This window comes from Vombatus ursinus, unplaced genomic scaffold (genome assembly GCF_900497805.2).
Source record: "Vombatus ursinus unplaced genomic scaffold, bare-nosed wombat genome assembly UNPS02014781.1, whole genome shotgun sequence".
NCBI lineage: Eukaryota > Metazoa > Chordata > Mammalia > Diprotodontia > Vombatidae > Vombatus > Vombatus ursinus.
In genome coordinates this window covers 13067405-13080150 of record NW_020954559.1, presented here as the reverse complement: position 1 = coordinate 13080150, position 12746 = coordinate 13067405, and the positions used below count along the sequence as shown (strand labels likewise).

The 12746-nt window shown below is 36.8% G+C and overlaps 1 protein-coding gene across 1 annotated transcript in view; it reads left to right on the top strand.

Annotated features, from left to right (window-relative positions):
- LOC114046103 (gamma-tubulin complex component 3) overlaps nt 1–12746 on the top strand; it is a 144861-nt gene that overhangs the window by 19251 nt on the left and 112864 nt on the right. Inside the window, exon 2 of the mRNA XM_027866356.1 lies at nt 1401–1508. Coding sequence (XP_027722157.1) covers nt 1401–1508 — 108 coding nt within the window. The remainder of the gene's footprint in view (nt 1–1400; nt 1509–12746) is intronic.

Sequence of the window (12746 nt, the reverse complement as noted above, 5' to 3'; positions counted from 1 at the left end):
TTACCTACTATTATTTCTTATGTTTTGTCTTTCAATTTTTATGGCTTGTGTTTTTCTAGAGACCTATATGTAATCCTTATCTTCTCTCTGTGCATCCTGTCTTCAAAGATCAATATGTTTTGATTATATGGAGATCAAGTCTTCTTTTAATATTATTGTTTTTTGCTTTTTATCTTCTTGATCTTTGCTTCTGTGTATTTGCATTGCCAGTCAGTTATTTTCTCTTTTGTTTCTTAGGTGATTCCAGTTTTTCCATTCAGGCCATAAGTTCTGTTTTCACAGTTCTTATTTTTCTTTTAAATCATTTACATTCAGGAATATCCTTTTCTAACATCTCTTTGGCATCCACAGGGTCCTTCTTATCAGGTGTTAATTAGTTTTCATTTGTTCTGCAATATTTGTTCGCAGATGTCTGGACTTGCTCAACTAATCTGGAGGCCATATTCCCTTCTGTTGTTAATATGTTTTCTATTTGTTTATCTGCTTATATTCAAGGTTTTTAATTGGATTTCCTTCCTTTTGTGATCTTTGATAATTTTAGTCTTTTTTTTTTCTTTCATATTCCCTTATTGCTCACTTTCTGACTCTCATGGTGGTTTCCTAAGGTGCTAGACCTCAAACCCATCTCAGATTGCTCCTAGGTCTTAATTTCTTTCCTGAGTGACTTATAGTGGGCTAAAACTGGCCCCACTCATATGCCAGCCTCTTTCCCAGTTTTGGTCCCCTAGAAGCCTTGTATTTGGACTCCCTGGCTCAAGTCTGTCCCTACCCTAATCCATTTTCTATACTGCTACCACACTGATTTTCTTATAAAGTAGTATGTTGGATCATGTAACACAAGTGCTCCAATGACTCCTTTTTACTTTAGGATCAGATATAAACTGTTGTCATTTAAAGCTCTTCTTAGTCTGGTCCCTTCCTGCCTTTCTAGTCTTATTTCATATTACTCCATTTCATACATCCTATGGTTTAGCCAATTTAAGGCTTTTTCAAGGATAATTTTGGCTACATGCGATTTTTGCTTCATATCTCATGCTGCCTTTTGAGTTTAGACTCTTGATTTAAATATGATTTCATTGTATCTAAATGTAAGGCCAAACCAATGTACTTATAATGGGACTCAAAAATAAGATTGGCTAATGCTTATTCAGTAAATACTAGTAATTCAATAAATATTTCTGTTCTGTGAAATAGTAGACCTAGTTACCTAAAGCATTTAGGCCACTGATTTCATGGTTCTTCCTTAGAAATATTAGGTCAAAACTAACTTGACAGGGAAATATTGTATCTATTCAGGAAACTTTTAATTTTCTTCAAATAGATTAATTGTGTGTGTGTGTGTGTGTGTGTATGTGTATATATATATATATATGTATATGTATATGTATTTTCTCTTTCAGCTGATGCAGCCCAACAATTTCAATATGCAGTTCGAGTTATTGGTAGCAACTTTGCCCCAACGGTCGAAAGAGATGAATTTCTAGTGGCTGAAAAAATCAAGAAAGAACGTATGTATTGTTATTAATTTTTGCTATTTATTAGATTACCAGATTCTTCTAAAGGAGTAAGTTTACTTTTTTCATGTGTTAGTAATCAATTTCTAAGTGAATTATAATTATAAATCTTGTTAGGGTAGCCAGGTGGAACAGTTGGATAGAGTACCAGCCCTAGAGTCAAGAGGACCCAAGCTCAAATCTGTCTGGCCTCAGACTTAACCGTGTGACCCTGGGCAAGTAACTTAACCCTGATTACCCACCCCCCCAAAAAAAAATCTTGTTAAAAATAGAAGCAATCAGGAGCCAAGATGGTGGAGTAAAAGCAGTGACTTGCTGAAGCTCTCCCCAAAACCCATCCAAATACCTATAAAAAATGGCTTTAAACAAATTCTTAAGCAGCAGAACCCACAAAAAGACAGAGCAAAACAAATTTCCAGCCCAAGACAGCCTGAATGGTTGATCGGAAAGGTATATCGCGCCAGGTGGGGAGAGGAGCGCAGTTTGGCATGGGCGCGCAGGCCTGGAGCAGGCCTCAGAGGACTGAATCTTGGGCAGCTGTGGCAGTTTCCAGACTTCTCAACCCAAGAATGCCAAAGACAACCTAGAAGGTCAGTGGGAAAAGTGTATGACTGCGTCGAGAAAAGGAGCTAGGTCTCAGCAGCAAGTCCGGAGCGTGCTCTCTGGGCAGCGGTTGCCTCCTGAGCTCCCGGCCCACAGACAGAGGTGGAGTCGAGTGGTTGATCAGAGGGGGATTGCAGGGATCTCTCTGCTGGTGCAGCATTCTCTCGCTTTGCCCATGCTTGGATCTGGGTCACAGTTCTGGGTAGTGGTCCTAGGGCGAGGAGAAGCGCTGGTTTGGTGGAGCTTGTAGTGGCTGTGAGAGGAAACCCTCCTCATAGTTCCAAGACAGAAAAGAGTGCTCATAGACCAGAGCACAGGCCAGGAAAGGAGTAAACACCTTGCCCTTGCTCATACCACCTTGGAAGAATTGAAAATTTACAGGTCCCTAGAAGTATTTCTGAACACAGCTGCACAAAACCCCTGAAGCTTGGGACAGTACATTCTCCACACTGGAAACAGGCTCCTACCTTAACAAAGAGTTTATAACTCAAGTAATTGGCCGAGATCATGAGCAAGCAGCGCAAAAAGACTCAGACTATATTATCTTACTTTGATGACAAAGAAGATCAAAACATACAACCAGAAGAAGACAACAAAGCCAAAGCTTCTACATCGAGAGCCTCCAAGAAAAATATGAGTTGGTCCCAGGCCATAGAAGAGCTGAAAAAGGATTTTGAGAAACAAGTAAGAGAAGTAGAAGAAAAACTGAGAGTGATGCTAAAGGAGACCCAAAAAAATACTGAAGAAAATAACACCTTAAAAAATAGCCTACCCCAAATGGTAAAAGAGGTCCAAAGAGCCAATGAGGAGAAGAATGCCCTTAAAAGCAAACTCAGCCAAATGGAAAAGGAAGTCCAAAAGTTTACTGAAGAAAATACTTCCTTAAAAATTAGAATGGAGAAATTGGAAGAGAGGGACAATTTGAGAACTCAAGGCACTGTAACACTAATCAAAAGGAATGAAAAAATAGAAGAGAATGTGAAATATCTCATTGGAAAAACAACTGACCTGGAAAATAGATCCAGGAGAGAGAACTTAAAAATTATTGGACCATCTGAAAGCCATGATCAAAAAAAGAGCGTTGACATCATCTTTCAAGAAATTATCAAGGAAAACTGCCCTGATATTTTAGAACCAGAGGGCAAAATAGAAATTGAAAGAATCCACCGATCACCTCCTGAAAGAGATCTCCAAAGGAAAACTCCTAGGAATGTTGTAGGCAAATTCCAGATTTCCCAGGTCAAGGAGAAGATATTACAAGCAGCCAGAAGGAAACAATTCAAGTATTGTGGAAACACAATCAGGATAACACAAGATTTAGCAGCTTCTACATTAAGGGTCTGGACGGCATGGAGTATGATATTCCGGAGGGCAAAGGAGATAGTTTTACAACCTAGAATTACCTACCCAGCAAAACTGAGTGTAATCCTTCAGGGTAAAAAATGATCATGCAGTGAAATAGAGGACTTTCAAGCATTCCTGTGGAAAAGACCAGAGTTAAATAGAAAATTTGACCTTCAAATGCAAGACTCAAGTGAAACATGGAAGAGGTAAACAGGAAAGAGAAATCATAAGAGACTTATTAAGGTTGAACTGTTTACATTCCTGCAGGGAGAGATGATATTTCTAACTCATGAGTCCTTTGTCAGTATTAGGGTAGTGGGAGGGAAAAAATTATATGTTTATACAGATAGAGGACACAGGGTGAGTTGAAGATGAAGGGGTGATATCTGGAAAATAAAATTAAGGGATGGGAGATTATACTGGGAGAAGGAAAAAGGGAGAAGTGGAATGAGGTAAAATATCTCACATGAAACAGACAAGAAAAGGCTTTTACATTGGAGGGGAAATGGGGGAAGGTGAGAGGGAATGAGTGAATCTTATTCTCACAGGATTTGGCTTAAGGAGGGAATAACATACACAATGGGGTATGGAAATCTATCTTACTCTATAGGAAAATAGAGGGGGAAGGGGACAAGAGAGCAGGGGGTTGATAGAGGGGAGGGCAGGTTGAGGGAGGGGATAATCAAAAGCATACACTTCTGAGGAGGGACAGGGTCAAAAAAGAAAATAGAATAAATGGGGGGTAGGATAGGATGAAGGGAAATATACTTAGTTTTTCACAACAGGACTACTGTGGAGGTGTTTTGCATGACTGCACATCTATGACCTGGGTCGAGATGCCTGCCTTTTCAATGAGGGTGGGTGGGGAGGGAGGAAGGGAGAAAATTTGTAACCCAAAGTTTTAAAAACACTTGTTAAAAATAAAAATAAATAAATGAATGAATAAATTAAAAAAAATAGAAGCAATCCAGGCAGTTATTTGTAATTACAATAATATGAGATACTTCTTTTCAGTTATTACTATATTCAGTAATTTAAGTTTATTTTTTAAATATCTTAAGACCTGTATGCAGTGTACTACCACCATGATGTTCCAGGTGATATAAAATACCAAATGACCTGTTCTAGAGGTACATCATTCTTGTATAGTAGTAAACCTAACATTAATGCCAGTGAAAACACTTATACAATTGTGAGGATTGAAGTTAAATCTACCATCTACTACTATAAATTATATTTTTAATGAATTCTGGTTGAAGAGTTAACCAACTAAGGGAAAAATTAAATCTTAAAGGAATCTAGGTATTTATATAGTAAAATGATTGCTAAAAGGCAAGAAGGAAACAAGCACGTATTAAGTGCCTACTATGTGCTAGGCACTGTGATAAGCACTTTATAAATCTTATATCAGTTGATCCTCACATCAGCTCTAAAAGGTAGGTGCTGTTAGGCATATAGGCATACAGAGGTTAAGTGACTTGCTCAGAGTAACACAGTAACTGCTTGAGCTTGGATTTGAACTTAGGTCTTCCTGACTCGAGGCCCAACACTCTGTCTACTGTGCCACCTAGCTGCCTTTCGTTTAGTTATAAAAATGGAAAATGCAGTGAAAAACTTGGAAAAATTTGATTCTTAATGTATTTTTTTTATGATTTATATTGTGTTATCCATGGAAATTATGTGTGTGATAATGTTTTATAGTGTCAGTTTACTGTGACATAAGAGCTACAGAAAATAAGTACATTGATACAATGTATTCATGTTCATGAGTAGGTGTATTATTAGTGGAATACTTGTCAAAGAAAAGGTAATTTCTATATCTTTACCCATTAACCAAATATATGCTTTCCATAAGTGTTTAGATATTTGGTTCTAATTTACCTAGGCTTTAGGAGAACCTGGCTACCAGGAATATTATCCTTTCATGGTCCTCTCCTCTCTCCACCCCACTCTCCCTCCCCAGTGACCAAACTAGCTGAATTAAGGACATGTCACAATATCTAACACTATTGTTTCTGATATTCACAGCCTTGATTTAAGTGAATGAAATGAGTTTTCTCTATGAGGAGCTCTTCATTCTCCGTATTAATTGTAAATTTTCGTACTATTTATTGTAAATTGTAAATAAATTGTAAATTGATTTAAGTGAATGAAATGAGTTTTCTCTATGAGGAGCTCTTCATTCTCTGTATTAATTGTAAATTTTCATACTATTTATATGAATTGTCACTATGGTCCTTCAGAGCAGCATGGCAGGATTGCGAGAAAATTTGATGAGAAAGAGTGTGACTCTTGGTGACAGAGCTCTTTGATACCTAGATATTGTGCTAGTGAATTGGATTAGAGCCACTGGCCACTTGATCAGTAGCAAATATCTCCACAGATAAATGATTCCTCAATCCAGGTATATAGTGCAATAGACAGGCAATGGGGACATGTGAAAGCTTGAAAGTTGACTATAGTTGTTATGAATTTAGAAAACAAGAGCTACTGATTCATCTGTTACTGAGTCATATTTTTGATGATATTTAGAGTACAAATATTATGGGAAGGACCAAGGTAAAGAAATAAATATTAAGCCCTTGTTCTGTTGTGTATCTAGTAAGGATGGATTATTACTTCTAGATCTGATGATAATAAGCATTAAAAAGGCATTGTAATCTCCTCTCTTGTCTTCAGGTAGCAATTCAGAAAAATGACATATTGAGCACTTCAATAATATGCAAGATGATTGTGAGCAACTAGTGTCCTTTACAAATTTATATTCCAGGGATTTATGGCTCACATAGTACAATAGATGTTGAAGCACAGCTGAAATAAACATTTGACTGAGATCAAGATTAACTTTATGGAAAGAGAAGTTAGCTAGCTGCCACATTTCCTGTACATTCATATTTATTTACTCTTGTAATTTTTATTTTGTCTCATGAATAAAATTTACCAACTGAAATATGTATTTTTTGCTTTCCTTTACCTAACTGTGAATTAGAAATCATTTATCTCTAGTGATGAAGAGCTCAAAATTTGAGGTGATAAACTCTTCTATTCTTGGAAAGTTTTGAGTCATTAAGTTTTTTATGTTTATTTGTAATCTGCTTTCCTGTAACTAGTGTTGCTGAAAGTAACACAAAGTAAGTCTTCTCCACATGACAACCTGTCAAATGTTAGTATTTGCCATGCATAGGTAATGGAGAATACTAGGAGCTGCAGTCATAAAGAATGGGCTTTGTGAGGCACATGTGATCTTGGGCAGGTCACTTAACCTCTCTGTGTATAAAGCAACTCCCTAGGATTCTTCTACTAATTAATAGGTGCTGGTAATCTTTGTTGCTGGAGGGAATTCACACACAAAATCGTAAGTGACATGTTATCTTTGCACATTTGATAGTTATTGTTATTTGGCATTAATATAAACGCCAAGGGAGAAGCTTTATGGCATAGTATACATAGAACGAGTCTGAGGGTTGGTTGGGAAGATGTGGTTTCAAGTCTTACCTCCCTCTTTTACATACTGACTCTGTGACTCTGGGAAAGGTGCTTCAATTAACCTCTTAGGTACACACAGGCAACTCTGTAGGACTTTAAAGTTTTGTAACATTTTTTGATTTGAATCAATGGGATTTCCTCAGTAGAAGTTCTCTACATGAATAAAATTACAGCTATGAAATATTTTTAAAAAAAAAAAAGTAAATTGTTTAAAAGAATCACATGTACCAGAAAGTATTAAGTTTTTATTTTCTCCTAAATTAGGAAGTGTAGTGTATTGCATCTTAAGACTGTTTAACAAGTTCTAGACTAATCTGAGTAATAAGTTACTATCGTCTTAAATATCAACGTGGTTTAATATTTTTCCTATTTAGCAGTAAATTACCGCTATATTCTAGACATACAAAAAACACATTACCTATTTTGTGCATTATTTTCAGTATGTTGCCATAGTCATATGTTTTAAAGATAAAGATAGTAAAGATAGCTAAAGTAATATTAAAAACTAATTTGATTAAAAATAAATTTTCTAGTTTAAAAGTTTTAAATCATTTTTGTTACTTTTTTGAGTAAAATGTGTTAATATAGTTTTAACTTCATCACCATGAAATAGGGCATATAGCTTTTAATTTGTGGATTTGCAAGACTAAAATAACAAGAGGTTTATGTATATGCTGATTTAGAGTTTTTAAAGTATCTTCCTTTTCCTGACCTTGTGAAATAAGTAGTTGAAGCATGGTCTTTTTACAGAAGAGGAAACTGAAGTTCAGAGAGGTTAATTTAATTGTCCTTGGTTATTATTATAAGACATCAAGCCCTGTATTCTTTCTGCTAAACCATTAAGCTGATAATTTTTAGTTGAATTCTTCAATACTTTGTATCAGGGCCTTCTTTTCTGACCACTCCTCAATCTTCTTTGCTAGATCCTCACCCAGTTTGCTCTTGCTAACAGAGATGAGGTGTTCCCCAAGGCTCTGATGTGGGCCTTTTTCTCTATATATGCTATTCGCTTGGTGACCTCATCAGCTTCTGTGGATTCAGTTTCCATCTTTATGCAGATGATTCTCAGATCTAAATGTCCATCTGTAACCTAACTCTTGATCTCTAGTCTTGCATCTCCAACTGCTTCTTGGACATCTTAAACTGGAAGTCCCATTGATTATCTTAAATACAACATGTCTAAAACTGAACTCATTATCATTTCCCCCAAACCCTCCCCTCTTCTTAACTTTCCTGTTATTGTCAAGGGCATTACCACCATCCCAGTCACCCAGGCTTTTAATTTAGTTGCTTCCTAAATTCTTTACTCTCTCACTCCTCTCCCCCACATACCTAAGTAACGTTGCCAAGTTCTGTGGATTCTACTTTTGCAACATTTCTTGTATATACCCCTTTGTTCTGCCACCGTACCCTGCTACTGTTACTGTTCTTTGTACTGTTATTGCTGCCAAATCTCGTTTTGTTTAAAAATGTTTATTTATCTTTTGTTTTTATATTGCCTAATTTCCCCTGTATATCTCTCTCTCCCTGAGAGCCATCCCATGTAAGAAAGACTTTAAAAAAACTAAAATAAAAGATGAAGAGAGAGAAAATGAGCATAACTGGTTAATACATTAAAAAAAAATCTTAACAATATATGCACTGTTCTACTTTATAATTCCTTCCAGCTCTGTAGAGATATGTGTGGGGGGATGTCTTCTCATGTGTAGTCTATAGGACTATGCTTGCTTTTTGTAATTTTGCAGCATTCATTTTCAATTGTTTTGTTGTTCTTTCTATTTTCATTGTGGTAGTTACTGTGTATTTTGTGATCTTGGCTGTGCTAACTTCATTTTGAATTAATACATTTAAATCTTGCCATGCTTCTCTCTATTCATCATATTTGTTGTTTCTTATAGCATTGAAATATTCTATTAAATATACTACATACCAGGAAGTATTCTATCATATATATCATTATTATATACCATGACTTGTTTAACAATTTGTTAATAGATAAGCATCTTTCTACTTTGTTTCTAGTTCTTTGTTACCACAGAAAGTTCTGCAGTAAATATTTTGGGGTGTGTATGTGTGTATACATATACTTATGTATGTATAATTATATATTCATATAATTTATATATTAGAAATATGTAATAAGTAAATGTATTATATAATATTATTTTGTAATTATATATAGATATGTGTGTATATATTATATATAGAGAATATGTGTGTGTGTGTGTGTGTGTGTGTGTGTGTGTGTGTGTGTGTGTGTGTATTTATATAGCAAAAGAGAGAGAGAAAAAACAAAGATGTAAAAAATAACCAGATTATTTGAAGTATATATAGAGGAGACAGTTATTCTGGAGGCAACACAGTTGTGATGTGAAGGAGGGGACAGATACTAGAATTGTTAAAAGAATATTGGACCACCAGAATAGTGATAGTGGCAGCAGCAGCTGTGACTCAGAGGTGCTGTAGGGAGTCCACCACCATTCTGGAGTATGTCTCCTGTTAGGTCTCCAGCCTCTGATGTGAGTTGGAAGAGGAGCGGAGGATGCCTTACCATAGTGCTACCATCTCCTGTCCGTTCTCGTTGATCTCCATCTCCTGATCTCCAGTCTCCATCATTCAGCTGAAACAGATGTCTGCAAAGTTACCAATAATCTGTTAACGGCCAAATCCAATTACTTTTTCTCAGTCTTCTTCTGAGCCTTTGACACCGTCTGTCACATCCTTCGTGCTCTCTTCTCTCTAGGTTTTACGAGTACTACTCTCCCTTAATTCTGCACCTATCTATCTGACCACTCTTTCTTGGTCTCCTTTACTGCAACTTCATCCAGGTCATGCCCAGTAACCATGTGTGTCCCACCGGACTCTGTCCTGGCCCTCTTCTCTTTTCCCTTAATACTATTTAACTTGGTGATCAATCAGTTCCCATGATGCTCCATTAGCATTTCTATGCTAATGATTCTCAGATGTACTTATCCAATCCTAACCTCTCTGCTGACTCGCAGTCTCATATCTCCAGTTGCCTGTTCAACACCTTAAACTGAACACCATCATCCTCCAAGTCTCCCAAGCTTTAAACTTTGGTGTCATCCTAAATTCTTTTCTCTCCCTCTATGTCTCTGTTTCTCTGTCTGTTTCTCTTCCCCTACCCTCCCTTATCTAATTTGTTGGTGTGGCCTATTGATTTTCATTTTCTGGCTGCTTGTAATATTTTCTCCTTGTCCTGGGAGCTCTGGAATTTGGCTATATTCCTGGGAGTTGCCATTTTGCCATCTCTTTCAGGAGGTAATTTGTTGGAATCCTTCAATGTCAATTTTCCTCTGGTTCTAGGCTATCAGGGCAGTTTTCCTTGATAATTTTTTTTTTAAGGCAATTGGAGTTAAGTGACTTGCCCAGGTTCACACAACTAGTAAGTGTCCAGTGTTTGTTCTGAGGCCGCGTTTGAACTCAGATCCAGCTGCCCCCTTGATAATTTCTTGAAAGATGATGTGTAGGCCTTTTTTTTTTTATATCATGACATTCAGGTAGTCTAATAATTCTCAAATTATCTCTCCTTGATCTGTTTTCCAAGTCATTTGTTTTTCCAATGAGATATTTCACATTTTCTTCTATTTTTTCATTCTTTTGATTTTGTTTTATTTTGTTTCTTGATGTCTAAAGGAGTCATTAGCTTCTACTTATTCAATTCTAATTTTTAAAGGAATTATTTTCTGCAGTAAGCTTTTCTACCTCCTTTTCCATTTGGCCAGTTCTCCTTTTTAAGAAGTTCTTCTCTTCATTGGATTTTTGTGCCTCTTTTACCATTGGCTGATTCTGTTTTTTTAAGGTTTTATTCTCTTCAATATTTTTTTGTGCCCCCTTTACCAAGCTGTTGCTTCTTTTTTTTTCATGATTTTCTTATATCACTCCCATTTCTCTTCCCAATTTTCCCACTACTGCTCTTATTTGAGTTTAAAAATTATTCTTGAGCTCTTCCAGGAATTCTTTTTGGGCTGAGATCAAGTTACATTTTTCTTTGAGGCTTTGGATGTAGCAGTTTTGACTTTGTTCTACCTTCTGAGTTTGTGTTTTGTTCTTCCCTATGACTCGAGTAGCTTTCTATAGTCAGGTTTTTTGTTTTTTGTTCTTTGCTTATTTTCCCAGCCTCTTTCTTGACTTTTAACTTCATGTTGAAGTTGAGTTCTGCTTCTGAGGTGGAGGGGGTACTGTCCCAAGCTTCAGATTTTTTTGTGCAGCTGTTTTCAGAGCTAGTTCTGAGGGTCTGTAAGTTTTCAGGTCTTACAAGGTAGTATGATCTAAGGAGAAGTTTGTTTATTACTCTTCTAGCCTATGCTCTGATCTGTGAGCAACCACAAGCACTTTTTTCCATCCTGGAACTGTACCCAGGGTCCCTGCTTCCCTGAAGCTACAAGCTCTGGTATGCTAGTACTCTTCCTTGCCCTGGGACTGCAAACTAGGACTGCAACCCAGATCCACAGATGGGCAATGCAACAGAGTCCTGCATCCATTACCAGCAAAGGGGCCCCTGTAATCTCCTTCTGACAAGTGGTTCAACCCCTTTCCATCTGTGTGCTGATTCAGTTGCCCCCAAGGCCTGCTGGCGGCTTGTTAAGGCATTGCCTGCTCTGGACTATGCTCCACTCTCACCCCAAGATGACAGACCTTTCCTGCAGACCTTCTAGGATGTCTTGGGCTGGAAAATTGTTTCACCTTGTCCTTTTGTGGGTTCTGCCTCACATGTGTATAGTCTATATTAAATTACTTGCCTTCTTAGTGAAGGAGGTGGGGAGGGATGGAGGAAAGAGGATTTGGAACTCAAAAATTTAAAAAATGAATGTTAAAAACTTGTTTTTTACATGTAATTGGGAAAAATAAAATACTAAATAAATGAAAAAAATAAACATAAAAATATTAAGCTCCTATTCTATACTAAGCAATGTGCTAATTAAGCTCTGGAAATACAAAAAGAGGCAAAAGATATTCCTTGCCCTCAAGGAACATATAATCTAATGGGGGAGACAACATTGCAAATAAATACTATCGGATAAATAGGATATAATTAATAGAGGGAAGGCACTAGAATTAAAATAGGTTGGGAAAAGGTTCCTGTGAAAGATGAAATTTTAGTTGGTACCTAAAGGAAGCCAGGGAAACCAGTAGATGGAGTTGAAGAGGAAGAGTGTTCCAGGCTTGGGGAATAGTTAGAGAAAATACCTAGAGCTGAGAGATGGAATGTGTTCTTTGAGGAATGGACAGGAGGCCATTGTTATTGGATCAAAGAGTTCATGCTAAACAGAACATTTTGTATTTGATCCTGGAAACCACAGGGAGCCACTGGAGTTTATTGAATGGGAGAGAGGGGTTTGTATTATTTTTTTTTTAAGTTGAGGTACATTGTCATGCTTTGTCCTCAGTCCTTTGGTGTTGTGGTTGGTCATTACATTGATCTAACTAAATTGATCAGAGTTCTAAGTCTTTCAGGGTTGACTTCTTACAATGTTGTTATTGTATCAAGTTGTTCTTGTGGTTTTATTCACTTCACTCTCATCAGTTCATGTTAGTCTTCCCAGTTTTCTCTTAGATGATTCCTTTCATTTCTTACGACAGTAGTACACCACATAAATAGACCATAATTTGTTTAACCATTCTACACTTAAAGAATACCCCCTTTGTTTTCAGCCCTTTGCTACTACAAAACAAGCTGCATTTATATATTTTTGTACATGATTCCCTTTGTTCTTCCCCTCTTTGGGGGTATTGACCTAGTGGTGGTATTGCTGGGTCAAAGGGTGTTCAGAGTTT